Below are 26,556 nucleotides of genomic sequence, written 5' to 3'. Positions count from 1 at the left end.
TGTACTGTACTCTACTTGTGAAACAGATATCTATGATTGGTTCAGATTAGGTCCGGTTCAGACCAGGACAAATCTGAACCAATCATGGACGTCTATGTATGGGTCAAATCAAGGCCAGTCCGGACCAGGGTTTGGCTCAATTTTGGAATTGACTCCCATTCAATTTAAGAGTTTGAATTAAATTGGCCACACCCCACAGGATGTAGAATTTGAGTGACAGGAATTAGAATTGAATTCCGTGTAATTCAAAGTAAATTCCATTCAGTCATAGAACATGAGTTTCATTGAATCTGACAGGTCACACTTCCAGTTACCAAATAATATATAGCTTTTCTCTGGACACAATGTCCTTTTATACCTTAATAGCCAATTATATTTCCGCCAACCCTTTTTTTGTTTGACTTCTTTTTGAAGGCCACAGGGTCAATTTGAGGGTTAAACAAATGCATTCTGGGAAATGTAGTATCCCTCCCATATTGAACAAAATGGAACTGTTAATTAACCTCTTCAGCCTAGGGCTTACTTTTTCGAACATTCTGTTAAAAATCGCGCAACATTTCAGCGTCCTGCTACTCATGCCAGGAATATAGTATATGCATATGATTAGTATGTGTGGATAGAAAACACTGACGTTTCGAAAACTGGTTAAATCACAGCTGTGACTATAACAGAACGTGTGTTTCGTCGAAAAGCCCAAGGAAAACTGATCACCAAAAAGTAAAAAAAATATCAATGCGCCACTTGCATGTATTGTCTATGGCACAGCAAATTAGATGGCGCCGAGATTACAAGTCCTACAGCTTCCACACGATGTCACCAGTCTTGGCAATTGCCTGGAGGTTGTTCCTTGGTCAAACGAAGAAAAGAGACCCCATTCCATCCGGTCTCCGACAGGATGTTTTGGAAGAGAGATTTCCGACCATGATTTGAAGACGTGGAGCTATTGAATACACATCGCCCCGTGATCAATTTGATAGATTATTAACGTTTACTTACCTAAAGTTGGATTACAAAAGCATTTTGAAGTGTTTTGTGAAAGTTTATAGGCAACTTTTTTAATTTAAAAAAATGACGTTGCGTTTTGAAACAGTGTTTTTTTCTGGATCACACAGTTTTCATAGATGGATATTTTGGGTATATATGGACCAATTTTAATTGAAAAAAGACCCAATAGTGATGTTTATGGGACATATAGGAGTGCCAACAAAGAAGCTCGTCAAAGGTAATTAATGTTTTATATTTTATTTCTGCGTTTTGTGTAGCGCCGGCTATGCTAATTATTTTGTTTGGGTCCCCTTCAGGTATTTTGTGGTGTTGCATGCTATCAGATAATAGCTTCTCATGCTTTCGCCGAAAAGCATTTTAAAAATCTGACTTGTTGGCTAGGTTCACAACGAGTTTAGCTTTAATTCAGTACCCTGCATGTGTGTTTTAATGAACGTTTGAGTTTTAACGAGTGCTATTAGCATTTGGCGTAGCGCATTTGCATTTCCAGATGGCTGGGTGGGACGCAGACGTCTCATGGGACACTGAAATATAATAACTTTTGCTTGCAGTTCTGTTTTCTTTAATCATTCAGTTTAAGTTGATTGTTGCAACAATATTTTATATGCAATTATTTAACAACATTTATGTTTTATGTGTATATTTGTATAGACTACTCGTAATATAATATAAAGAGGCATTTTAATTAAATTTCACTGAATTAAATTATATTTAATTTAAATTGCAATTCTGTATCTTTACTATTTAAATGGATTTTGAGGTATTCTCAATTCATTTCTGAATTGAGCCAAATTCTGGTCCAGGCTGGACCAAAACTCTACATCTGTGGACCTTGAAATTAAAGCCGGGGTGGAACGTGCCGAAAAATGACTTTGGTGGATGTTGAAATCAAGGCTAGATGTTTTCTAAGATTCCTTTTTGATCCATTTGACCAGAAATCAAAGCCTTTGGTTATTCCTTGACATTAAGGATAGAAAATGGTGAAAAATGTATATATGCCTTATCATAAATAATATAGATACTCTTGGCTTTTATTTGACACCAGATTTGACATGTTCCTATGGACTTCATGTTGGTGCTCATGGGTCCTTTTACATTGAAATGACCTGTTCAGCTTCAGGCGTGTCAGCATGATGAGTGGTGGTCGGTATTCGATTCTCAATCTACAGTAACGTTATCTCTTCTCCAAACAACGTGGGCATGTCCTTCTGCACCCCCCTCCCTCCTGTGCCCCTGCCTCCTCTGTAGCCCTCTCTAGCCTACTTTTATCTCCAGTGTTTCCCAGGAGAGTGGTTATTTTAAGCGGAGCACGATGTTCCGCTCTGCTTTTGTGGATGTGTTGTCCCATCTAGAGCAGGCCGCTGTGTGGAGAATAGAAAGAAATAGCGGAGGAGGAAGAGATTTAAAACTGCACAGCCCTCCCACACTGTTAGCCAGTGTTGCCTGCCTCTCAATCACTGTTAAGTGTTGATGTAGAAGTGTTTATGTCAACCTGGATGGGTCCCCTCCGTGTCCTCTGTATTCTAGTGGTGCGTCACTCACCTTTAACGGGTTAAGGGGGGTTGGGGGAGCTCAGCTCAGCTCTCGACAGGTCGAGGACCTGAGCGTGGCAGGCGGCGTCACTAGGAGCCTTTCTCAAAGCCAGCCTTTGTTCAGTGGACGAGTGACGCAGTGGGAATATTAGCATGATTAGATGGAATGGCTGAGAGCCAGAGAGGACCACAGTTGCTGCTATTGGGGGGTTTGCGATGGTTATGCAATGCTGGGGTAATCACTCGTGGATGACCATGGGCTGCCAGCATCAGTCCTGCACTCTGCTCTGTGCTCTGCTCTCCCAAGGTTAGGCTTCAGGAGAATAGGGAAAAGGGATTGGATCAGTGGAAACAAAGGCAGTGAATACAGATCCTGGAGACTAACTGGAGGGTATGATAATACATGATAATGGTATGATAATACAGATCCTGGAGACTAACTGGAGGGTATGATAATACATGATAATGGTATGATAATACAGATCCTGGAGACTAACTGGAGGGTATGATAATACATGATAATGGTATGATAATACAGATCCTGGAGACTAACTGGAGGGTATGATAATACATGATAATGGTATGATAATACAGATCCTGGAGACTAACTGGAGGGTATGATAATACATGATAATGGTATGATAATACAGATCCTGGAGACTAACTGGAGGGTATGATAATACATGATAATGGTATGATAATACAGATCGGTGATAGCATTATATAGACTATTTAGTTACAATTCAGTTGGATTATTGACACCTGGTTGCCAGTGAGGACCTAGAATGAGGAACTGTGTTTTGACCAGAGTTCAGTGTTGTGTTTCTGTGTAGTCATCAGGTGTTGTTCTGCCCTAAGGGTTCAGCTCGATACAATACACTCTGTCTCAGTCTCTGGCCACATTGTTAAAAAATAACATTATGATATGCATAATTCCACATAGTAATGACTGTTAAGCAGCATACATTCATAAGGGGCTCTGAGGAAATGATGCAATGCCCCCCACTTCCAGCGGGTGTAATCCCTCTTATGCTGAATGAGCACCCAACGTGATCGAGCAACAGTCTGGGAGAGAGGCTGGCTCTTGGCATGTGGTGCTGAGGTGACTGTTGCTGAGGTGTTTAGAGGCTTGGCTGTTCTCCACAGTCTGGTCCTGCGTGGCGGTCAGGTGCGTGCCCCCGCCCGCTGGCTCTGGACTGGGGTATATAAGAACTGAGCCCAGGGTTGGGGGGGCCTTCCTGGGATCTGAGACGTGCAGAAAGACCACTGTTGGATGGAGTGGAGTTTCTAATCTCCCTCAGAAAGGAGCTGTGGATCTGAGAGAACGACACCGCTCCATACTGAGCGAAATACCCCCGGAGGTTCCATCTTTCTGTCTGTGTGTGAGCCAGTTGAGAATGACATTTTATGTCCTTAGTTGTGAAAATAGAGGGATTTCACTGCCTAAGGCGAAGGACTGTTTTTGAATACAGGTATTTTTGGTTAGGATTTTGAACTTTTGTTCTTTGCAGCCGCACTGTTGTAGCCTTGAGGCTTGCGGAATGGTTTTGTTATTTGTGGATTCAATCTGTGGAATCTGCTTTAAGAAAGTTCCTAGGTCGTGGATTTTATTTTCTTTGTGTGTTTTAAGGTCTGTTTTTCAAGACTCACTGCTGGCTAACTTTACCCACTCTATGACCAACTACCACCTAGAATCTGACTTTACATTTGTGTAACGTAGCAGACACTGTTATAGTGAGTGCATACGTTTTCATACTTTTCCGTACTAGTCTCACGTGCGAATTGAACCCACAACCCTGGTGTTGCAAGCGCCATGCTCTACCAACTGAGCCACACAGGACAAAATCATCAGTTGCTGTTAACTGTTCATCTATGTTACCATTATGTCTCTCCTTTTGTCCACAGGCACCAACGGCAGTGAATTGACGAGCCACACATAGAAGCCCCCCAGTCCCTCCCACCTCCAGCCCCCTCCCCTCCCTCTGTCCCTCCCCCTCCTTCTGACCCCTCTCCCCCCACCCCAGACTCACCATGCTGATCAAGGAGTATCGGATCCCAATGCCAATGAGCGTGGACGAGTACCGCATCGCCCAGCTCTACATGATCCAGGTGTGTGGACTTGTACTAGACATGTTTTAATTGGACTTTATCAGAGGAAGGGCTTTGACACTAGCAGGAAGTCAGGCTGATCAGTCATTTCTAACAAATGGGGTTGAGCTCCAGAGCCATTGATTCTGGGCCAGTGCCGTAAGCACATTGTAAACCTCAGAAAAGTGAACAGAGAGGTAAGCCACATGGATGAGTTGTTAACAATCTGAGGCAGGCAGGAAAGGGATGGAGGAGGGATGGTGTTAAATTGTCTGGTTGGATCAGTGACCCATAGTTACGTGTCCCCCTGACCTCAGCCTTCTCTGTGCTGCCTCACTCTCTCGCTGGTGTGAAGTTTCCGTGACCATGGTAACCATGACATCAGCAGCGTGCCGGCAGTCAGGTTTTGTTTGAGAGAGTGCGGCATGAGAGAGAAGAAACAGTGGGGAGAATGGGGGAAAATGAGGGGAGGGAAGAAATAGTGGGGGGAGGGGAGAAGAGGGAAGAAATAGTGGGGGAAAACAGGGGATGAGGGGGAGAGAAGAGGGAAGAAACAGTGGGGAGAATGGGGGAAAACAGGGGATGAGGGGGAGAGAAGAGGGAAGAAACAGTGGGGAGAATGGGGGAAAACAGGGGATGAGTGGGGGGAGAGAAGAGAGGGGAAGAAACAGTGGGGAGAATGGGGGAAAACAGGGGATGAGGGGGAGAGAAGAGGGAAGAAACAGTGGGGAGAATGGGGGAAAACAGGGGATGAGGGGGAGAGAAGAGGGAAGAAACAGTGGGGAGAATGGGGGAAAACAGGGGATGAGGGGGAGAGAAGAGGGAAGAAACAGTGGGGAGAATGGGGGAAAACAGGGGATGAGGGGAGAGAAGAGGAAGAAACAGTGGGGAGAATGGGGGAAAACAGGGGATGAGGGGAGAGAAGAGGGAAGAAACAGTGGGGAGAATGGGGGAAAACAGGGGATGAGGGGAGAGAAGAGGGAAGAAACAGTGGGGAGAATGGGGGAAAACAGGGGATGAGGGGGAGAGAAGAGGGAAGAAACAGTGGGGAGAATGGGGGAAAACAGGGGACGATGGGGGGGAGAGAAGAGGGAAGAAACAGTGGGGAGAATGGGGGAAAACAGGGGACGAGGGGGAGAGAAGAGGGAAGAAACAGTGGGGAGAATGGGGGAAAACAGGGGACGAGGGGGAGAGGAGAGAAGAAACAGTGGGGAGAATGGGGGGGAAACAGGGATGAGGGGGAGGGAAGAAACAGTGGGGAGAATGGGGGGAAAACAGGGGATGAGAAGAGGGAAGAAACAGTGGGGAGAATGGGGGGGAAACAGGGGATGAGTTGGAGAGAGATACAGAGGGGGAGAGAAGAGGGAAGAAACGGAGAGTCAAATACTTTGGGGAGAGTGTGGATACCCTGTCTTCATTAGTGTATGTTGCTAGGGCAACCCCATGCAGCATGCTGGTCCCTGACTCATCCCCAGTGTAAGCATATTGGCTCAAGCCTGCCTGGGCCTCTCAGTACAATTTTAAACTCTTCTCTGTACTGTATGAGTATTGTCACTCCAGCCGGCCAGACTCCTCCTGACTCCATGTTCCACACTGCTGTCTCTCATTTATCTTCATACCTAATCACGATGCCTCCTTAATTGATAGTTAATTGTGAATTCATTATCGCGACTTAAATTTACAAAGATATCACAAATGCAGGGTGTAAGTGAAATTAATTAATTAAGTCGGCACTCTCTCTCGCTCTCTTCCTCCCCCCTCCCGCGTTTAATCACTACCCATCATATTGCTCTTTCAGAAAAGTGAGAACCTTCTCAACAGGAAATATGTCTCCCTGATTTGATACCATATGGCATGTACCAGGATATAATGCTGTCCTCCAGTCAATACAGCCAGCCAGATAGTTGTGAGGAAGCTGAACAGAAAGCATAGCTGAGCGATTTTTAACCAGCATTTCGGTTATTTTTCGTTTTTTAAACAACTAATTGACTGAGGTCGGTTAAATATTTGAATTCCATTATTTATTTTTCTTCTGTGAGCTCAATGTGCACGCTGGGCTGCAGTTTCTGTAGAGATACATCCGATCATGCCCGAACTGTGCGATGTAGTAGGGAGCTGTAGTTTCCAACAGGCCAATGTACTACATAGTTTAGCAAAGAAAACGTGACCATTTCCTACTCTTACCATAATCCATAATCCGCGGCTACATGTCCGGCCTATGTTTATTTTACGCCTGCTACATAAGAGGCAGAAGAATGCGCGATCAAGAGGGGATACGTAGAGAGCAGTTGCTTTGCAAGGTATTGGTATTCAGCAGTCAAAATAGTAGGCTTTATTTACTTTGAAGAACTACTAAAATAGTGATTTCTGTCAGACGGCATAGGCAGTAGCTCTATGGAGATGAGATGATGACTTGGAATGAAATAATAAAGTTATAAATTGCAACAAATACAATATTTTATCAAGGTAGTCCTTCAGCAACATAAATAACTGCTGGTTAAGAAGTGATAACCAGTCATGGGCAGTCACTACCATCAGTGACTTTAAAATGGTTTTATTCTGTGTTACAGCATTCAACCCACGTAATGCAAAGTGCATTTAAATATATATCAAAAATATCGAAACTTACCTCAAAAAGCACAAATCACTCCGTACCAACAGATTAATGACAGACTGTCCTCTATACTTATTCCTTCCTGAATAGCTTCATATAATGTAGCTTCCATCCTTCCTGAATGTAATTATTTGTTACTTACCCTTTCTGTTTGGGTTTAACTCCTGGAAGCCTGTCAAAACCATGAGGAAAGACCTTGAAATAGCAATGAATTGCCCCTTCCTGCATTCCCTTCCTCTTCCTTTTGCTTCGTTTCAGTTTTGATCGAGACCCTTTATGGTTGACACACAGATCCAACCAGAACATTAGGCCTATTCCCACTGGGCACTGACCTCTGTTCAACGTCAAGTTTTTACATTTGGTTGAACTGTCAACTAATGTGAATTCTACGTCCAATCAACCAAAAGATTCACCATGTCATTGGATTAAGGTAAAAGGTTGGGTGGAAAAAAAGACAATTCCCTTACGTTGATGATGTTTTGCAAGTCCAATCAGTCTTCCATGTTGATTCAACTCCACCATATTGAACGTTTTAGTTGAAATGATGTAGAACCCATGTTGATTCAACCTGTTTCTGGTTAATGGGTTCCTTTTTATATTTCAATTTCAGTCATTTAGCAGACGCTCTTATCCAGAGCAAATTACAGGAGCAATTAGGGTTAGGTGCCTTACTCAAGGGCACAACGACAGATTGTTCACCTATTCGGCTTCGAACCAGAGACCTTTCGGTTACTGGCCCAGCGCTCTTAACCGTTAGGCTACCTGCCAGATTTTTTATCTTCCTGATGGTTTCTTGTGAGATGCAGAGCACCAAGAGCCAACCTCTAGCAGGAGAACAGGATTGATACTGGCCAGTGGCACACAGGCTCACAGGCCACAGGCACCTGTCAGCAGGCTAATGAAGTGCCTTGCATGTGTGTGTGTGTGGGTGTATACACACTACAGTATGTCTGTTTGTGTAAGCGTCTGGCTGTGGGTGTATGTGTGTGCAGCTGTGTGTACATTGGCCTATACTGTATGCTTTGCGGAGTGTTTTTGAGCTTGTGTGTGTGTGTGGGGGTGTGTGTGTGTGTGTACACACTGAGTGTACAAAACATTATGAACACCTTCCTAATATTGAGTTGCATTCCACAGGGATGTTGACTCCAATGCTTACCTCAGTTGGCTGGATGTCCTTTGGGTGGTGGGCCAGTCTTGATATCCATGGAAACCCTGTTCAAAGGCACCTCAATCTTTTGTCTTGCCCAGTCAACCTCTGAATGGCACACATACTGTGGGGAGAACAAGTATTTGATACACTGCCAATTTTTGCAGGTTTTCCTACTTACAAAGCATGTAGAGGTCTGTAATTGTTATCATAGGTACACTTCAACTGTGGGAGACGGAATCTAAAACAAAAATCCAGAAAATCACGTTGTATGATTTTTAATAATTAATTTGCATTTTATTGCATGACATAAGTATTTGATCACCTATCAACCAGTAAGAATTCCGGCTCTCACAGACCTGTTAGTTTTTCTTTAAGACGTTCTCCTGTTCTCCACTCATTACCTGTATTAACTGCACCTGTTTGAACTCGTTACCTGTATAAAAGACACCTGTCCACACACTCAATCAAATAGACTCCAACCTCTCCACAATGGCCAATACCAGAGAGCTGTGTAAGGACATCAGGGATAAAATTGTAGACCTGCACAAGGCTGGGAGGACAATAGGCAAGCAGCTTGGTGAGAAGGCAGCAACTGTTGGTGCAATTATAAAAAAATGGAAGAAGTTCAAGATGATGGTCAATCACCCTCGGTCTGGGGCTCCATGCAAAATCTCACCTCGTGGGGCATCAATAATCATGAAGGTGAGTGATCAGCCCAGAACTATACGGCAGGACCTGGTCAATGACCTGAAGAGAGCTGGGAACACAGTCTCAAAAGAAAACCATTAGTAACACACTACGCCATCATGGATTAAAATCCTGCAGCGCACGCAAGGTCCCCCTGCTCAAGCCAGCGCATGTACAGGCCAGTCTGAAGTTTGCCAATGACCATCTGGATGATCCAGAGGAGGAATGGGAAAAGGTCATGTGGTCTGATGAGACAAAAATAGAGCTTTTTGGTCTAAACTCCACTCGTCGTGTTTGGAGGAAGAAGAAGGATGAGTACAACCCCAAGAGCACCATCCCAACCGTGAAGCATGGAGGTGGAAACATCATTCTTTGGGGACAGGATGACTGCATCATATTGAGGGAGGATGGATGGGGCCATGTATCGCGAGATCTTTGCCAACAACCTCCTTCCCTCAGTAAGAGCATTGAAGATGGGTCGTGGCTGGGTCTTCCAGCATGACAACGACCCGAAACACACAGCGAGGGCAACTAAGGAGTGGCTCCGTAAGAAGCATCTCAAGGTCCTGGAGTGACCTAGCCAGTCTCCAGACCTGAACCCAATAGAAAATCTTTGGAGGGAGATGAAAGACCGTATTGCCCAGCGACAGCCCCGAAACCTGAAGGCTCTGGAGAAGGTCTGTATGGAGGAGTGGGCCAAAATCCCTGCTGCAGTGTGTGCAAACCTGGTCAAGAACTACAGGAAACGTATGATCTCTGTAATTGCAAACAAAGGTTTCTGTACCAAATAGTTCTGCTTTTCTGATGTATCAAATACTTAAGTCATGCAATAAAATGCAAATTAATTATGCAGTAAAATGCAAATTAATTACTTAAATCATACAATGTGATTTTCCGTCTCTCACAGTTGAAGTGTACCTATGATAAAAATGACAGACCTCTACATGCTTTGTAAGTAGGAAAACCTGCAGTGTATCAAATACTTGTTCTCCCCACTGTACATAATCCATGTCTAAATTGTCTCAAAGCTGAAAAATCATTCTTTAATCGATCTCCTCCACTTCATCTACAATGATTTTGAAGTGGATTTAATAAGTGACATCAATAAACGATCATAGCTTTCACCTGGTTAGTCTATGTCATGGAAAGAGCAGTTATTCAGTCAGTGTCTGTGGTGCCGTGTCTGTGGTGCCGTGTCTGTGGTGCCGTGTCTGGCTGTTGAGAGCAGGGTGGGTGGCTAATGAATGACCTGTCAGAGGTAATGAGGGCTTGAGGGTTGGACACCTCACTCACCATCTCATCTCCCCACCGCCTGCGCTCCTTCACTACCCTGCTCTCCATCACTACCCTGCTCTCCTTCACTATCCTGCTCTCCTTCTCCATGCCGGTAATGATGTCTGTAATTAGTCAAATACATGTATCAGAGTTTCAAAGTGGAGAATAGAAGTGGCTCAGGCATTACATTTACATGTTGACTCTATTATTAACTCAGCCTCTCTGGAAATGTTGTACTGTAGTCCTTGCCCTTTGCTCCTCAAGTTTTCAGCGTCCTCAGCACTTGGACTCTGTTACCTAGTGTACCTTTAGCACTCCTGTTTCCCTCATGTTTACATCATGGAGCCTCTCCCTGGTGGATCTCGCTGCGTTATGTTTGAAAAGTAAAGTCATCCAACCATTTAGTCCCCTATGACGTCTCCTTTCAGCCCCCCACTCTCCCCCTTTCTGTGGTGTACCTGGAATGTGAATATGGGAAAGGTGTTTTTCACTGAGCTGGCTGGTCAACTCTGCTGACTAAGCAGTGTAGGTCATACCTGGATGCAATGGTTATTGTCCACACATGAGTCATGACATGGTGTGTTTACAACTATCAGCTGTCTGGAACTTTACCAGCAGGGTAGAGTTTGTTCAAGCATTAGTTTTATGGCAGAAAACCTTTTGTGTGTCACCTATGTAACAAGTGAAATAACAGACCTGGTGCTTTCTAGACCTACTAGAAACAGCCTTGAGTCTAAGGAAATCCGGTACTCAAGCAACATCATGTCTTGGTGATTCACCGATTCTGTTGACCACATCATCTGTGTTTTTTAGATTCATAGAAACAACATTTGTAGCAGTTGAATTGTTTTGGGTTTAGGGGGATGCCACACTTGACTCGTTGTCTTTCCAGCAGTGTGCTTCTCCTGACCTCCATGTTTTAACCTGATTTCAGTCCTCATTTGACCTTTTGACCTATGCTTCCTCACCTAACCCCTCACTGAAAATCTATTGTGATCTGAACAGAAAAAGAGCCGGGATGAGACCTGTGGCGAGGGCAGCGGAGTAGAGATCCTGGAGAACAAGCCGTACGATGACGGCCCAGGGGGAGTCGGCCAGTACACCCACAAGGTTTACCACATCGGCATGCACATCCCCAGCTGGTTCCGCTCCATCCTGCCCAAGGCAGCGCTCCGGGTGGAGGAGGAGTCCTGGAACGCCTACCCCTACACCCGCACAAGGTGTGAGACTACTGCCACCTACAGGAGTACCACCCTTACACCCCCACGCACACAGGCATACCACCCTTACACCCCCACGCACACAGGCATACCACCCTTCCACCTCACACAGAGAAGTACTACCCTTATACCCCCACGCACACAGGCATACCACGCTTCCACCCCACACAGAGAAGTACTACCCTTATACCCCCACGCACACAGGCATACCACCCTTCCACCCCACACAGAGAAGTACTACCCTTATACCCCCACGCACACAGGCATACCACCCTTCCACCCCACACAGAGAAGTACTACCCTTATACCCCCACGCACACAGGCATACCACCCTTCCACCCCACACAGAGAAGTACTACCCTTATACCCCCACGCACACAGGCATACCACCCTTCCACCCCACACAGGGAAGTACTACCCTTATTCCCCTATACAGTCAGGGAGTCTCCCCCACTTCCACAGGAAAAGCTTAACACGTTTGAGACAGCAACCCCTTCAGTACAGTATGATGAGACGGTTTCCCTTAAGCGTATACTCAACGTCAAGCCTTATCCATAATGGAGTGATTGTTTATCCAATCTGTCCCTTCAGGAAAAAACTGTTACTAAGAGCCAAATAAAGAGCCAAGCAAATCTTCCAGAGCAGTTGTCAGAACACTGCTGAGCGTGCCAACCAAGACATGGACAGTCTTCAGGTCAGCAGCTCTGCTAGCCAGCCTGTCAATAAGAGTTGATGACCCCCCCCCCCCCCCCCCAGTCTTAGTGTCTGTCTGTCTGGGGCCTGGGCAAAGCCGCAGGCGTGAGGCTGCTGAAATGAGAAGCTCCCCTTGAAAACACTGTCAAGGTACTGATAGACTGGAGCCATCTGCTGACACATTTATCAAAGCAGTGACGGCTCTGCTGCAGACGACTGAGAGATGGGCAGGGCTAGCACCACTACACCTCGCCTGGAGCCAGAAACACAGAGAGAGAGTGCGGGTGAGAAAGATTGAGAGTGACAGACAGAGACAAAGACCAGCAGTAGCTAACTCTTGCCATGTAGGCATATTTTGGGCCTGTCCATCATTTAACAAAGAACCCACTCAATAACAGAGACATCAAGATGTTTCCACCAGTCCTTTCCCTGTGAGTATATAGTGTGTCCAGGTCAATATATTGTGGTTATTTATAACTGTGACCTCTAAGCTTGCTGTCCTTTCTCCTCCAGGTACACCTGTCCCTTTGTTGAGAAGTTCTCCATTGACATTGAGACGTACTACAAGCCAGACACAGGGAACCAGCCAGACGTCTTCAACATGTCCCCAGTCGAGAAGAGGCTAAGGACTCTGGGTAAGAACCTGTGGTGCCAGTCTGGGACAAATAGTGGAAGATTAGAAGGACACTATGGCCTCAGACCATAGTGTCCACATTGACAGCAACGTTAGATGGTGAATTGTTTTCTCACAATGGACAACTTGCAAAATGACAGACCTATGTAATTGGTCTTGTTTTAAATAGTCATGATTAGTATTGAGGGCTTCCTGACGCATGACCCCCACAAGGGTTAGAGGGAAGCTCCTGGGCTCACACAGCAGCCAGTAGAGGCCCACTGGTGGCCGTTTGCTACCACTGCAGCTGTTTTCCTGTTGTGGTTGGCGGCAACAGAGAGGCTGTCACGCTGCTCAGATGCTCATGGTTTGAGGGCATGCAGTGACCCAATTTACACAATTCATTGCCAGTGTTCCTGAGATGTCATGAATGACATTTTTACCCTGGTTCATCGTCAGTTGTGGACCGAAAAGAGAAAAGGTTTGTCCTAGAAATACCAAATCCTGTGTGTACTATTAAGTGTCCTAGATTTAATTAACGTGTCAAAATAACTTGGTTGTTAAACAATTTTGCTTCGACCAACAGCCATAAACGACTGGCTCTGTCATGTAGGAAAATGTGGACACCCCAACAACCCACCTGCTCATATGTACATGTTATTTTTTAGCACTTGTTCACATCAGACTCTCTTGCAGACCCCATCGACATTGTCAAAGATCCCATCCCCCCACATGAGTACATGCAAGAGGAGGACCCTCGGATCTACAGGTCAGACAAGACCAAGAGAGGCCCTCTGCAGGAGGACTGGATCGAGGAGTACAACAACAACCCGGGGAAGGCGCCCATCATGTGTGCTTACAAACTGTGCAAGGTGGAGTTCCGCTACTGGGGTATGCAGTCCAAGATCGAGCGCTTCATCCATGATGTAGGTGCGTATGAGATGGGATGAGGCGTTGGAAGAGTACTATGAACAATACCTTAATATATCCCTTCCCCGGTGCCGGCTATATGACTGCTTGGTCCAAGAGCAGTAGTGTTCCCATACTACAGGCATGCTGCTGCTGACTAGTTTAGCTAGCAAACTTCAGCTGAAATAGTGTCAGTATGTTGGAGGGGGTGGCCAGGTGGGATGCACTGATGTTTTCCAGTGCTGTCTGTCTAAAACAATCTCCCCTCCCCTTCCTCAGGGCTGAGGAAGGTGATGGTGCGGGCCCACCGGCAGGCCTGGTGCTGGCAGGATGAGTGGTACGGCCTGACCATCGAGGACATCAGACAGCTGGAGCTTGAGACCCAGCTGGCCCTGGCCCAGAAGATGGCCCAGTTCAGCCAGGCAGAGGAGGCCACAGAGGCCAATGGTGCTGCTTCATCCCCAGACAAGAACCAGGAGGCCAAAGATACCATTAGCTCCTTAGAAAGTGAGGTGGTCAGTGCAGGGGGCGGGGGAGACACTCTCCAAACAAAACGAGCAGGGCTCACCAAGCAGTGGTCCACCTCCTCCAGATCCTCCCACTCATCCAAGAGAGGAGGTGAGATGTTTGAGTCCAATCATCTACATCCGTGTGGAGATAATGGACTGTTTAACAAGCAGGTGGTGTACAGACATCATGTGTTATTGAGTATGTATCTAGGTGCTGTATCTATACAACTACTGTCCCTGCTTTATCCAGATTTTGCGTACCTGCCTGTTCAATATACAGTCTAAGGACAAACCCCTGTCCTACAGACAGTACAACCCCCATCCCCACCTTTAAGCACCAGTCAGAATCCTGCCTGCCACCTGGAGCCTCTCTGCCAGTCAGCCTCATTTCACCCCTTATTACCTAGGGCCCGGAATAGCCAGGGACTTCACGGTGCGATATTATCACGATACTTCAGTGCTGGCACGATATGTATTGCTATTTGGTACTGTGATTTTATTGCGACTCAATGTTCCAAACACATTGTTCACTATGTGTCTGCTGCAGAAGTACAAGAGAGAGCCATGAGAAAACAAGTTTTGGTGCAGGTACAGCCTGCTAGCGCAATAATAATATTGCGTTTTTGTCAATAAGTTACGATATATCGTCAAAGATCATTTCCCGATATGTAACTGTATAGACATTTCTCCCCCATTACTACTATTATCCCCCTCTACTGCACTCTCCTGGGCTATTTATAGCAGTAGTATTGACATCACAGGCTAGAGGAGGCTGACTCTCTTCACACTGACCCTCCGCTGCACCTCTGCTGCTCCCCTCTCTGGGCTGACAGGCACAGCTGCGCTCCCTAGCCCATGAGCATCCAGCATGGGCCAGCCAGGCTTTCAAAGAGATATTTCTGTGTGCTAATTGAGTGTCAGTGTGGCTGTGTTATGTTGGACTCCACTCTTCACGCCCCCTCCTGACCACTGAGCAATTGATCTGTGATTAAGTCAAGTATAAGTGTGTGTGTGTGTGTGTGTGTGTGTGTGTGTGTGTGTGTGGGTGGGTGTGCGTCAGTGGGAATATGATGCAGTTGCGTCATAAAATACGGTGGGCCTCCCGGGTGGCGCAGCGGTCTAGGGCACTGCATCGCAGTGCTAGCTGTGCCACCAGAGACTCTGGGATTGCGCACAGGCTCTGTCGCAGCCGGCCACGACCGGGAGATCCGTGGAGCGACGCACAATTGGCCTAGCGTTGTCCAGGTTAGGGAGGGTTTGGCCGGTAGGGATATCCTTGTCTCATCGCGCACCAGCGACTCCTGTGGCGGGCCGGGCACAATGCACGCTAACCAAGGTCGTCAGGTGCATGCACTGTGTTCCCTCCAACACATTGGTGCGGCTGGCTTCCGGGTTGGATGCGCGCTGTGTTAAGAAGCAGTGCGGCTTGGTTGGGTTGTGTTTTGGAGGACGCATGGCTTTTCGACCTTTGTCTCTCTCGAGCCCGTACGGGAGTTGTAGCGATGAGACAAGATAATAACTACTAACAATTGGATACCACTAAAAGGGGGTAAAATTGAATGAAAATAAAAAATAACAGCGGTACGGTTTGTTCCCCTCTGTTTTCAGCCAGCCCATCACGCCACAGCCTCTCTGAATGGAGGATGCAGAGCATAGCACGAGACTCCGAGGACAGCTCAGAAGAGGAGTTCTTTGATGCTCACGGTAAAACCACCATTTTGATATAGACCTTTGAGTCCTAGAGTAGGTTACAGTAGACAACACTAGTAGTGTGTTCCATTCCCGTAACCCTACTGTTGCTTCCTCCTTTGACTCTGCATGCGTCTCTTCAACACAGATCAGTTCTTAAGCTACCCAGATACCCAGCATGCTTTTGGCCTGCGGTTGAAATAGGTGGGTGCAGCTCGACACTTGGGTTCATCTGCTGGGTGAGCCCAGGAGAGGACTCACCCCGGGTTTTGGCTTGTCCTGAAGAAGTGCTGAAATCATCACCCTCTATCTTCACCTGTTTCCCATTGACAAAACTGTCACCCTGCCGTCCTAGACACACAACACACACTTTTACGCCCTACCTATTGCATTTATCAGACCGTTCGTAAAGACTAAGTCTGTACTTCGTAAAGCTCATCACATCCACCACACATTGCCTGTTGAGAGTCAATCATCCCATTATGTCAATCCACAAAATGATGTTGTATTACCTGTAGGTATATGGGTGGAAACATGATTAACTTAGATTTGTGTATATGACATAATAAAGTAGGAAGTAATGGAATAAGAATAATAAAGCAATGCATGTTTCCTAAGCATCAGTATCATTTAAATAAATAGATACAATGTGGATTAAATATGTGGATTAAATCTGTATCAACTGTTGAAACTGTTCATGAGATGTCATGAGGTAACTGCATTGTAAATGTGCATTTAGCTGCATGTTCAAATATATATAGCTGTATGCTTTTGGTGTTTGTGCCATTATTTATGTTCACAATGAGATGGTAGCTGTTTCTGGTGAATATAAATTGTTGTTTCATCCCTGGATTCATCTGTTTTCCCACTAACCATCATACAGTGTGGTATGTATATACCATTATGTACACCCCAGTATGTGGCTACCGGGGGTCTTCAACTTTTCATTGGACACCTGATTGGTTCATTTCAAATCAATTAAAATGTGGAAACTAAATGCTGAAACATAATGAAATAATACTTCACTGTAACTATTTTATTATACAAGCAACCCTACTCAGTCTCTTCATGAGTTAATCCCTTAATAATGAACTCTGAAAACATTGCCATAATGAGCAAGGATTTCTAGAGCAGCAGTTTGGTGGGGTTTGTAATGTAATAGGACAGTAAGTACTGGTTCCATGGAATCTTTTCCTCATGACATTTTCCTTGTGGGCAGTACAGTAGCTGAGAACACCCATGCCTTGTCTCTGTATGAGCCGGTCATTAAGATTACCATGATCAGATGGTGACACGATTTATAGAGGTTACAAGGATGACAATAGCATACATACAGGCATATGCAATATGCATAAATATGTTTGTAATTAAATTAACAGAATCAAGTCTGCTAGTAGGCATGTAGCTGTAACATTCTGTCATCGTAGTGCCACAGTACTTCCACTGTATCTATTCATGACCATTGCATGTCAGACCATGGAATGATTAAACCAATTTGACACATGAATGCTACTGCTCTGTAGCATCATTTGAATAAATTCACGCTGAAAAGTGTTTGAGCGTACTCCGATAAATGCTCCTGCTCATATAGCAGCTTTTATACTGCTCCGCTTCTTTACCTGGACTGAGCTTCTCCCTGATCTGTGCAACTGAGGACCAGCAAAACATTGTTTTGGAGGTTTGAGTGGCGACCTTTTGATAAAGCAGACGTGCATAGGCTACGGGTTGTGTAATGTGATTTCACTGAAAGATCCCAGTGGCTTGGTGATTTGATTGAGGAGGCTATGCTATTTCAAAACCACTATGGTTTCTTAAGGAACACATCTAATTCAGGGTAGTAATTACTTTATCAGTATTATATCCTATGGTAGAGATCAGGGTGTACTGTATGTTTGTATCTATCTATACTCAGCCAGTACACAGAAGCCCCTTTCACATTTGTGAACATATAAATGTCTCAAAAGTTCTGTAGTGTCTTAACACTTAGTACTTATTTATGTAATGAGAAAGACTCTGAATACAAGCAATTGGAACTGGAGCTTCACATTTACTCAAACAGGTTAGTACCAGAATAACATAGAACAATACTGCGCATGACCAAGGGCGCTTCATCCTTAAAGGGGACATCAGTAATTAACAGAACATAACAAGTTCCGTGTTCCTTGTCACAGAATGTTTCAGAATGATCTGTGACTGGTCACCTGTGCCCAGTTTTTCAAATGTTATCTGGATTTCGCCTCTAGGGTAGGATTAAATGCATAGAAATATAATGAAAAGAAAGGATGAATCATTGACTTGAGTGGGGACACCCCCGTTCTATTCATTCTATTTGTATGCATTTAATCCTATCTGATAGGCAAAATCCAGATAGATAACTTTTGAAAAACAGGGCCCTAAATATCAGTGGTGTAAAGTACTTAAGTAAAATTACTTTAAAGTACTACTTAAGTACTATGTTTTGGGGGGTATCTGTACTTTACTATTTATATTTTTTACAACTTTTACTTCACTACATTCCTAAAGAAAATATTGTACTTTTTACTCCATACATTTCCCTGCGACCCAAAGTGGTCGTTACATTTTGAATGCTTAGCAAGACAGGAAAATTGTGAAATTCAAGCACTTACCAGGAGAACACGTGGTCATCCCTATTGCCTGCCTATGTTCTGGTGGACTCACAAATGCATCTTTTGTATATAATGTCTGAGTGTTGGAGTGTGCCCCTGGCTATCCATATATTTTTTAAACAAGAAAATGGTGCAGTCAGCTTTGTTTTTATATAAGGAATTTGAAATTATTTCTACTTTTAGTTTTGATACTTAAGTATATTTTAGCATTTACATTTACTTTTGATACTTATATTTAAAACCAAATACTTTACAACTTTTACTCAAGTAGTACTTTACTGGGTGAATATCACTTTTACTTGAGTAACTTTCTATTAAGGTATCTTTTACTTTTACTCAAATATGGAAATGGGGTACTTTTTCCACCACTGCTGAATATATTGTAGATGGGATAAAATGGCACATTGACTTGACAGGTGTTATACTTGGTAATATGGACACCTGGTAAAACAAATCCTGTCCCTTCTCCCCACAGAGGACTTGTCAGATGATGAACAGGTTTTCCCCAAGGAGATCGCCAAGTGGAACTCCAATGACCTCATGGACAAGATTGAGGCGGCAGACGCAGAAGACAACCCTGGTATGGAGACGAACCCTATGTGTTGTATTATGGGAGATAGGCGAGACAGAGGAGATGGAGTTTGTGTCAGTGTCTTTTTTTACCGACAGTGTAATATTACTCTGATTCTCGACGTTAAAGTGTGTCTCTGGATGTCTCTGGATGTTTCTGCAGGAGAGCTGTACAAGGATATGTCAGGGGACTATGAGAGGGCAGCCAGCGAGGAGAGACTAGATGAGGTAGGTACTTGGGAGGGTGAAGGGCTTTTCAACTGAACATTGGTATACCAACAACACCATGACAGCCAGACCCATAACATGTTACCTATAGTTGATGTCGGAAGTTTACATACACCTTAGCCAAATACATTTCAACTCAATTTTTCACAATTCCTGACATTTAATCCTAATAAAAATTCCCTGTCAGTTAGAATCACCACTTTTATTTTAAGAAAGTGAAATGTCAGAATAATATTAGAGAGAGTGATTAATTTCAGCTTTTATTTCTTTCATCACATTCCCAGTGGGTCAGAAGTTTACATACACTCAATTCGTATTTGGTAGCATTGCCTTTAAATTGTTTAACCTGGGTAAAACATTCAGGTAGCCTTCCACATGCTTCCCACAATAAGTTGGGTGGATTTTTTGCCCATTCCTCCTGACAGAGCTGGTGTAACTGAGTCCAGTTTGTAGGCCTTCTTGCTCACACACGCTTTTTCAGGTCTGCCCACACATTTTCTATAGGATTGAGTTCAGGGCTTTGTGATGGACACTCCAATACCTTGACTTTGTTGTCCTTAAGCCATTTTGCCACAACTTTGGACGTATGCTTGGGGTCATTGTCCATTTGGAAGACAAATTTAATACCAAGCTTTAACTTCCTGACTGATGTCTTGAGATGTTACTTTAATATATCTACCTAATTTTACTTCCTAATGATGCCATTTATTTTATGAAGTGCACCAGTCCCTCCTGCAGCAAAGCACCCCCACAACATGACGCTGCCACCCCCGTGCTTCAAGGTTGGGATGGTGTTCTTCGCTTGCAAGCCTCCCCCTTTTTCCTCCAAACATGACGATGGTCATTATGACCAAACAGTTCTATTTTTGTTTCATCAGACTAGAGGACATTTCTCCAAAAAGTACGATCTTTGTCCCCATGTGCAGTTGCAAACCATAATCTGTCCTTTTCATGGTGGTTTTGGAGCAGTGGCTTCTTCCTTGCTGAGCGACCTTTCAGGTTATGTCGATATAGGACTCATTTTACTGTGGCTATAGATACTTTTGTACCTGTTTCCTCCAGCATCTTCACATAGTCCTTTGCTGTTGTTCTGGGATTGATTTGCACTTTTCACACAAGTACATTCATCTCTCGGAGACAGAAGGGTTCTCCTTCCTGAGTGGTATTTATTATTATTTTTTTTCACCTTTATTTAACCAGGTAGGCAAGTTGAGAACAAGTTCTCATTTACAATTGCGACCTGGCCAAGATAAAGCAAAGCAGTTCGACACATACAACGACACAGAGCTACACATGGAGTAAAACAAACATACAGTATAAACAAGTGTATATACGATGTGAGCAAATGAGGTGAGAAGGGAGGTAAAGGCAAAAAAAAGGCCATGGTGGCAAAGTAAATACAATATAGCAAGTAAAACACTGGAATGGTAGATTTGCAATGGAAGAATGTGCAAACTAGAAATACAAATAATGGGGTGCAAAGGAGCAAAATTAATTAATTAATTAAATACAGTAGGGAAAGAGGTAGTTGTTTGGACTAAATTATAGGTGGGCTATGTACAGGTGCAGTAATCTGTGAGTTCTGACAGTTGGTGCTTAAAGCTAGTGAGGGAGAGAAGTGTTTCCAGTTTCAGAGATTTTTGTAGTTCGTTCCAGTCATTGGCAGCAGAGAACTGGAAGGAGAGGCGGCCAAAGAAATAATTGGTTTTGGGGGTGACTAGAGAGATATACCTGCTGGAGCGTGTGCTACAGGTGGGAGATGCTATTGTGACCAGCGAGCTGAGATAAGAGGGGACTTTACCTAGCAGGGTCTTGTAGATGACATGGAGCCAGTGGGTTTGGCGACGAGTATGAAGCGAGGGCCAGCCAACGAGAGCGTACAGGTCGCAATGGTGGGTAGTGTATATGGGGCTTTGGTGACAAAACGGATTGCACTGTGATAGACTGCATCCAATTTGTTGAGTAGGGTATTGGAGGCTATTTTGTAAATGACATCGCCAAAGTCGAGGAAAGGAAGGATGGTCAGTTTTACAAGGGTATGTTTGGCAGCATGAGTGAAGGATGCTTTGTTGCGAAATAGGAAGCCAATTCTAGATTTAACTTTGGACTGGAGATGTTTGATATGGGTCTGGAAGGAGAGTTTACAGTCTAACCAGACACCTAAGTATTTGTAGTTGTCCACATATTCTAAGTCAGAGCCGTCCAGAGTAGTGATGTTGGACAGGCGGGTAGGTGCAAGTAGCGATCGGTTGAAGAGCATGAATTTAGTTTTACTTGTATTTAACTATTCATGAAAATCGCAAATGAAATTAAATAAATATGCTAGTTCTCAAGCTTAGCCTTTTGTTAAGAACACTGTCATCTCAGATTTTCAAAATATGCTTCTCAACCATAGCAAAACAAGCATTTGTGTAAGATTATTGATAGCTAGCGTAGCATTTAGCGTAGCATTTAGTGTAGCATTCAGCATGCAACATTTTCACAAAAACAAGAAAGCATTCAAATAAAATCATTTACCTTTGAAGAACTTCAGATGTTTTCAATGAGGAGACTCTTAGTTAGATAGCAAATGTTCAGTTTTTACAAAAATATTATTTGTGTAGGACAAATCGCTCCGTTTTGTTCATCACGTTTGGCTACGAAAAAAAACCTGTATCCAGGAGTGTAATTATCTAGGTAAGCTCATTAGCATAACGCAACGTTAACTATTCATGAAAATCGCAAATGAAATGAAATAAATATATTAGGTCCCAAGCATAGCCTTTTGTTAACAACACTGTCATCTCAGATTTTCAAAATATGCTTTTGAACCATAGCTAAACAAGCATTTGTGTAACAGTATTGATAGCCTAGCATAGGATTAAGCCTGGCATTCAGCATGCAACATTTTCACAAAAACAAGAAAAGCATTCAAATAAAATCATTTACCTTTGAAGAACTTCAGATGTTTTCAATGAGGAGACTCCGTTAGATAGCAAATGTTCAGTTTTTGCAAAAATATTATTTGTGTAGACAAATCGCTCCGTTTTCTTCTTCACGTTTGGGTAAGAAAAAAAACAAAAACTAAGTCATTAAAACGCGAACTTTTTCCAAATTAACTCCATAATATCGACAGAAACATGGCAAACGTTGTTTAGAATCAATCCTCAAGGTGTTTTTCACATATCTATTCGATGATAAGTCATTCGTGGCAGTTTAGTTAATCCTCTGAAGAAATGGAACGCTCATGGACCTGGAGATTACGCAATAATTTTGACGCAGGACACCGGGCGGACACCTGGTAAATGTAGTCTCTTATGGTCAATCTTCCAATGATATGCCTACAAATACGTCACAATGCTGCAGACACCTTGGGGAAACGACAGAAAGGGCAGGCTCATTCCTGGCGCATTCACAGCCATATAAGGAGACATTGGAACACAGCGCCTTCAGAATCTGGGGCATTTCCTGTATGAAACTTATTCTTGGTTTCGCCTGTAGCATTAGTTCTGGGGCACTCACAGATAATATCTTTGCAGTTTTGGAAACGTCAGAGTTTTTTCTTTCCAAAGCTGTCAATTACATGCATAGTCGAGCATCTTTTCATGACAAAATATCTTGTTTAAAACGGGAACGTTTTTATCCAAAAAATTAAAAGAGCGCCCCCTATCTCGAAGAAGTTAAGAGGAATTGGAGGCCATGGAAGGAGAGTTGTATGGCATCGAAGCTTGCCTGGAGGGTTGTTAACACAGTGTCCAAAGAAGGGCCAGAAGTATAGAATGGTGTCGTCTGCGTAGAGTTGGATCAGAGACTCACCAGCAGCAAGAGCGACCTCATTGATGTATACAGAGAAGAGAGTCGGTCCAAGAATTGAACCCTGTGGCACCCCCATAGACTGCCAGAGGTCCGGACAGCAGACCCTCTGATTTGACACAGTGAACTCTATCAGAGAAGTAGTTGGTGAACCAGGCGAGGCAATCATTTGAGAAACCAAGGCTGTCGAGTCTGCCGATGAGTGTGGTGATTGACAGAGTCGAAGGCTCTGAGTATGAAGGCTGCGTGGTCCCATGGTGTTTATACTTGCGTACTATTGTTTATACAGATGAACGTGGTACTTTCAGGCATTTGGAAATTGCTCCCAAGGATGAACCAGACTTGTGGAGGTCGACAATTTTTTTTCCTGCGGTCTTTGATGCTTTCTTTTGATATTCCCATTATGTCAAACAGAGGCACTGAGTTTGAAGGTAGGCCTTGACATGCATCCACAAGTACACCTCCAATTGACTCAAATGATGTCAATTAGCCCATCAGAAGCTTCTAAAGCCATGACATAATTTTCTGGTATTTTCCACGCTGTTGAAAGGCACAGTCAACTTAGTGTATGTAAACTTTTGAACCACTGGAGTTGTGATGCAGTGAATTATAAGTGAAATAATCTGTCTGTAAACAATTATTGGAAAAATGACTTGTCATGCACAAAGTAGATGTCCTAACAGACTTGCCAAAACTATAGTTTGTTAACAAAAAATGTGTGGAGTGGTTGAAAAACGAGTTTAAATGACTCCAACCTAATTGTATGTAAACTTCTGACTTCAACTGTAGATGCGGTCTGGCTGAGATCATATTCAGACAAAATATCAACATTAAACATGCAGGAGGTATGAGCTAAAGGGAAACTTAAATCCCAGCCACTAAAGCGCTCAAGCCTAACAGTAGGTGTTGAAGTGAATATTCTGTGTAGGGCTTTAGTGGTGGCAGTCAGAGAGAGGTGGACTCCTTCAAGCACTCTCTGTCCTCTTGTGTTCAGATGCGTGGCTCTGTTAGCAGCCAAGCCTATAGCTCTACCATTCCCACCATCACCGTAACCAAGCACCAGTCAGTAAGTAAACTTCCTGTCCCATTGCATTATGGGCCAGAGTAGATCCACAGACACCCTAACAGACCCAGTAGTAACTGCCCTGCTCCTGTCTTTTCCCTAGCCCACCCCCTCTACTCCTCAAAACCCCTATCCCTTATGAAATATTCTCTGAACTGTAGCCGTGCCGTGGAGTGTATTGTGTACAGCCTCTGTGAAAAATGTGAGTTTTTGAACACACAAAAACTTCACATTTCCATTTTCCCTTTTTATATGAATGTGGTTTTGTATTTGTATACAAATGTGTCTCTGCCCTTGGTTTTTCTTGTTGTTGTAGATGGTTGGCTAAAGTTGGAAGCGTTTGCAGTGTGACCAGCTGGGGTGTAGGTTGGTCAGCGTCTCTTAATGATGCTCTGAGTGTGAAGAGGAAAGCTGGACAGGCATGCTGTTGCTGGATAGGGTGTAGTTATCACAAACTGTATATGCTTCCTGAGTTTCATATCTGAAGGAAGTGGAAGTGCAAACTGAACACACAATGAGATGTTTCGCTATATACTAAAGAGGTGTGTTTAACCACAAAGCCTTGTTATTGTCTGTGTGGTTTTGTGAGCAAGTCAAGAAGCATGTTGTCAGTGGTCATGATACTTTAGTAGTCAAGCCAGAAGCATGGTTCTATGGGTGAATGGCTTCATTTCCCTTGAGTTTAACAGATCTCTCTAATGTCCCTCATCCTGCCTTTTCTCTTTACCTCCCATTCACTCCATCCATTCCCCCTCCTTTCCTCTCCCATAATAGGACCTGTCCTCCCAGGAATGTCTGCAGCCTTCTAAGATTCATGTGCTGATCCTGGTGTTACATGGGGGCAACATCCTGGACACGGGCGGAGGGGACCAGACCAGTAAGCAAGGCGACATCAACACTATCAGCACAGCCTTTGACGCAGTGATGCGCGTGCACTATCCCACTGCGCTGGGCCGCATCGCCATCCGTCTGGTTCCCTGTCCCGCCATCTGCGCTGAGGCCTTCTCCCTGGTGACCAAGTGAGGGACACACACACTCTACACAACCGTAGATATTGTGTACACAACCTACTACTATTACTAACCTTCCACTGTGTGTATCCCTGGCTTCAGTCTCAGCCCATACAGTTATGATGAGAGCTGTCTGTCTAGCAGTCAGGACCACATCCCCCTGGCTGCCCTGCCTCTGCTGGCCACCTCCGCCCCCCAGTACCAGGAGGCTGTGGCCACCGTCATCATGAGAGCCAACCAGGTGTACAATGACTTCATCAGGTCCCTGAACGGGGCAACCTTCTCTGGCCAGGTGAGGAGCTGCTACTGACCTGTCAGCCTCTCCATTAATATGGGCCTGTCAGCCTCTCTGTTGATACGGGCCTGTCAGCCTCTGTTAATACGGGCCTGTCAGCCTCTCTGTTAATACAGGCCTGTCAGCCTCTCTGTTAATACAGGCCTGTCAGCCTCTCTGTTAATACGGGCCTGTCAGCCCCTCTGTTGATACGGGCCTGTCAGCCCCTCCGTTGATACGGGCCTGTCAGCCCCTCCGTTGATACGGGCCTGTCAGCCCCTCCGTTGATACGGGCCTGTCAGCCCCTCCGTTGATACGGGCAGGGCCTGCTCTTTATTTGGAGCTCTAAAATGGCAAGAGCATGTTCGCAGGTCAAAGTGTAGATTTCTTATGAAAAACATCATTTGGAATCCTTTGAATCCTTTCAGCACCAAATGAATTATGTGGGTGTTTTCTGTTTCTGAAAATTATCATTTGGTGTTTTCTTTTCAAATGAATTATGTGGGTGTTTTCTGTTTCTGAATTATGTGGGTGTTTTCTGTTTCTGAATTATGTGGGTGTTTTCTGTTTCTGAATTATGTGGGTGTTTTCTGTTTCTGAATTATGTGGGTGTTTTCTGTTTCTGAATTATGTGGGTGTTTTCTGTTTCTGAATTATGTGGGTGTTTTCTGTTTCTGAATTATGTGGGTGTTTTCTGTTTCTGAATTATGTGGGTGTTTTCTGTTTCTGAATTATGTGGGTGTTTTCTGTTTCTGAATTATGTGGGTGTTTTCTGTTTCTGAATTATGTGGGTGTTTTCTGTTTCTGAATTATGTGGGTGTTTTCTGTTTCTGAATTATGTGGGTGTTTTCTGTTTCTGAATTATGTGGGTGTTTTCTGTTTCTGAATTATGTGGGTGTTTTCTGTTTCTGAATTATGTGGGTGTTTTCTGTTTCTGAATTATGTGGGTGTTTTCTGACACTAGCATTCAATATTTGTCACAAGTTGAATTTAGTATACATTTTTCTA

The 26,556-nt window shown here is 44.2% G+C and overlaps 1 protein-coding gene across 10 annotated transcripts in view; it reads left to right on the top strand.

The window, feature by feature from the left end:
- LOC124034291 (membrane-associated phosphatidylinositol transfer protein 2-like) overlaps positions 1-26,556 on the top strand; it is an 84,650-nt gene that overhangs the window by 42,827 nt on the left and 15,267 nt on the right. For 6 of the 10 annotated variants that reach the window (XM_046347284.1, XM_046347286.1, XM_046347279.1 and 3 more), the window contains 10 exons: positions 4,443-4,646; positions 11,357-11,571; positions 12,778-12,899; positions 13,574-13,807; positions 14,066-14,404; positions 15,904-15,999; positions 19,087-19,191; positions 19,345-19,409; positions 25,039-25,283; positions 25,377-25,566. In XM_046347284.1, the coding sequence (XP_046203240.1) occupies positions 4,569-4,646; positions 11,357-11,571; positions 12,778-12,899; positions 13,574-13,807; positions 14,066-14,404; positions 15,904-15,999; positions 19,087-19,191; positions 19,345-19,409; positions 25,039-25,283; positions 25,377-25,566 (1,689 nt within the window). In that variant the 5' untranslated portion in view covers positions 4,443-4,568. Of the gene's footprint in view, positions 1-2,811; positions 2,929-3,696; positions 4,010-4,032; positions 4,272-4,442; positions 4,647-11,356; positions 11,572-12,436; positions 12,696-12,777; positions 12,900-13,573; positions 13,808-14,065; positions 14,405-15,903; positions 16,000-19,086; positions 19,192-19,344; positions 19,410-25,038; positions 25,284-25,376; positions 25,567-26,556 lie in introns of those variants that run through there. The other 4 variants (XM_046347282.1, XM_046347280.1, XM_046347283.1 and 1 more) reach the window with 4 other exon arrangements.

This window comes from Oncorhynchus gorbuscha, linkage group LG04 (assembly GCF_021184085.1).
Source record: "Oncorhynchus gorbuscha isolate QuinsamMale2020 ecotype Even-year linkage group LG04, OgorEven_v1.0, whole genome shotgun sequence".
In the NCBI taxonomy this organism is placed as follows: Eukaryota; Metazoa; Chordata; class Actinopteri; order Salmoniformes; family Salmonidae; genus Oncorhynchus; species Oncorhynchus gorbuscha.
Note: the sequence above shows the minus strand (reverse complement) of the source record. Positions and strands in the feature narration are given on the sequence as shown.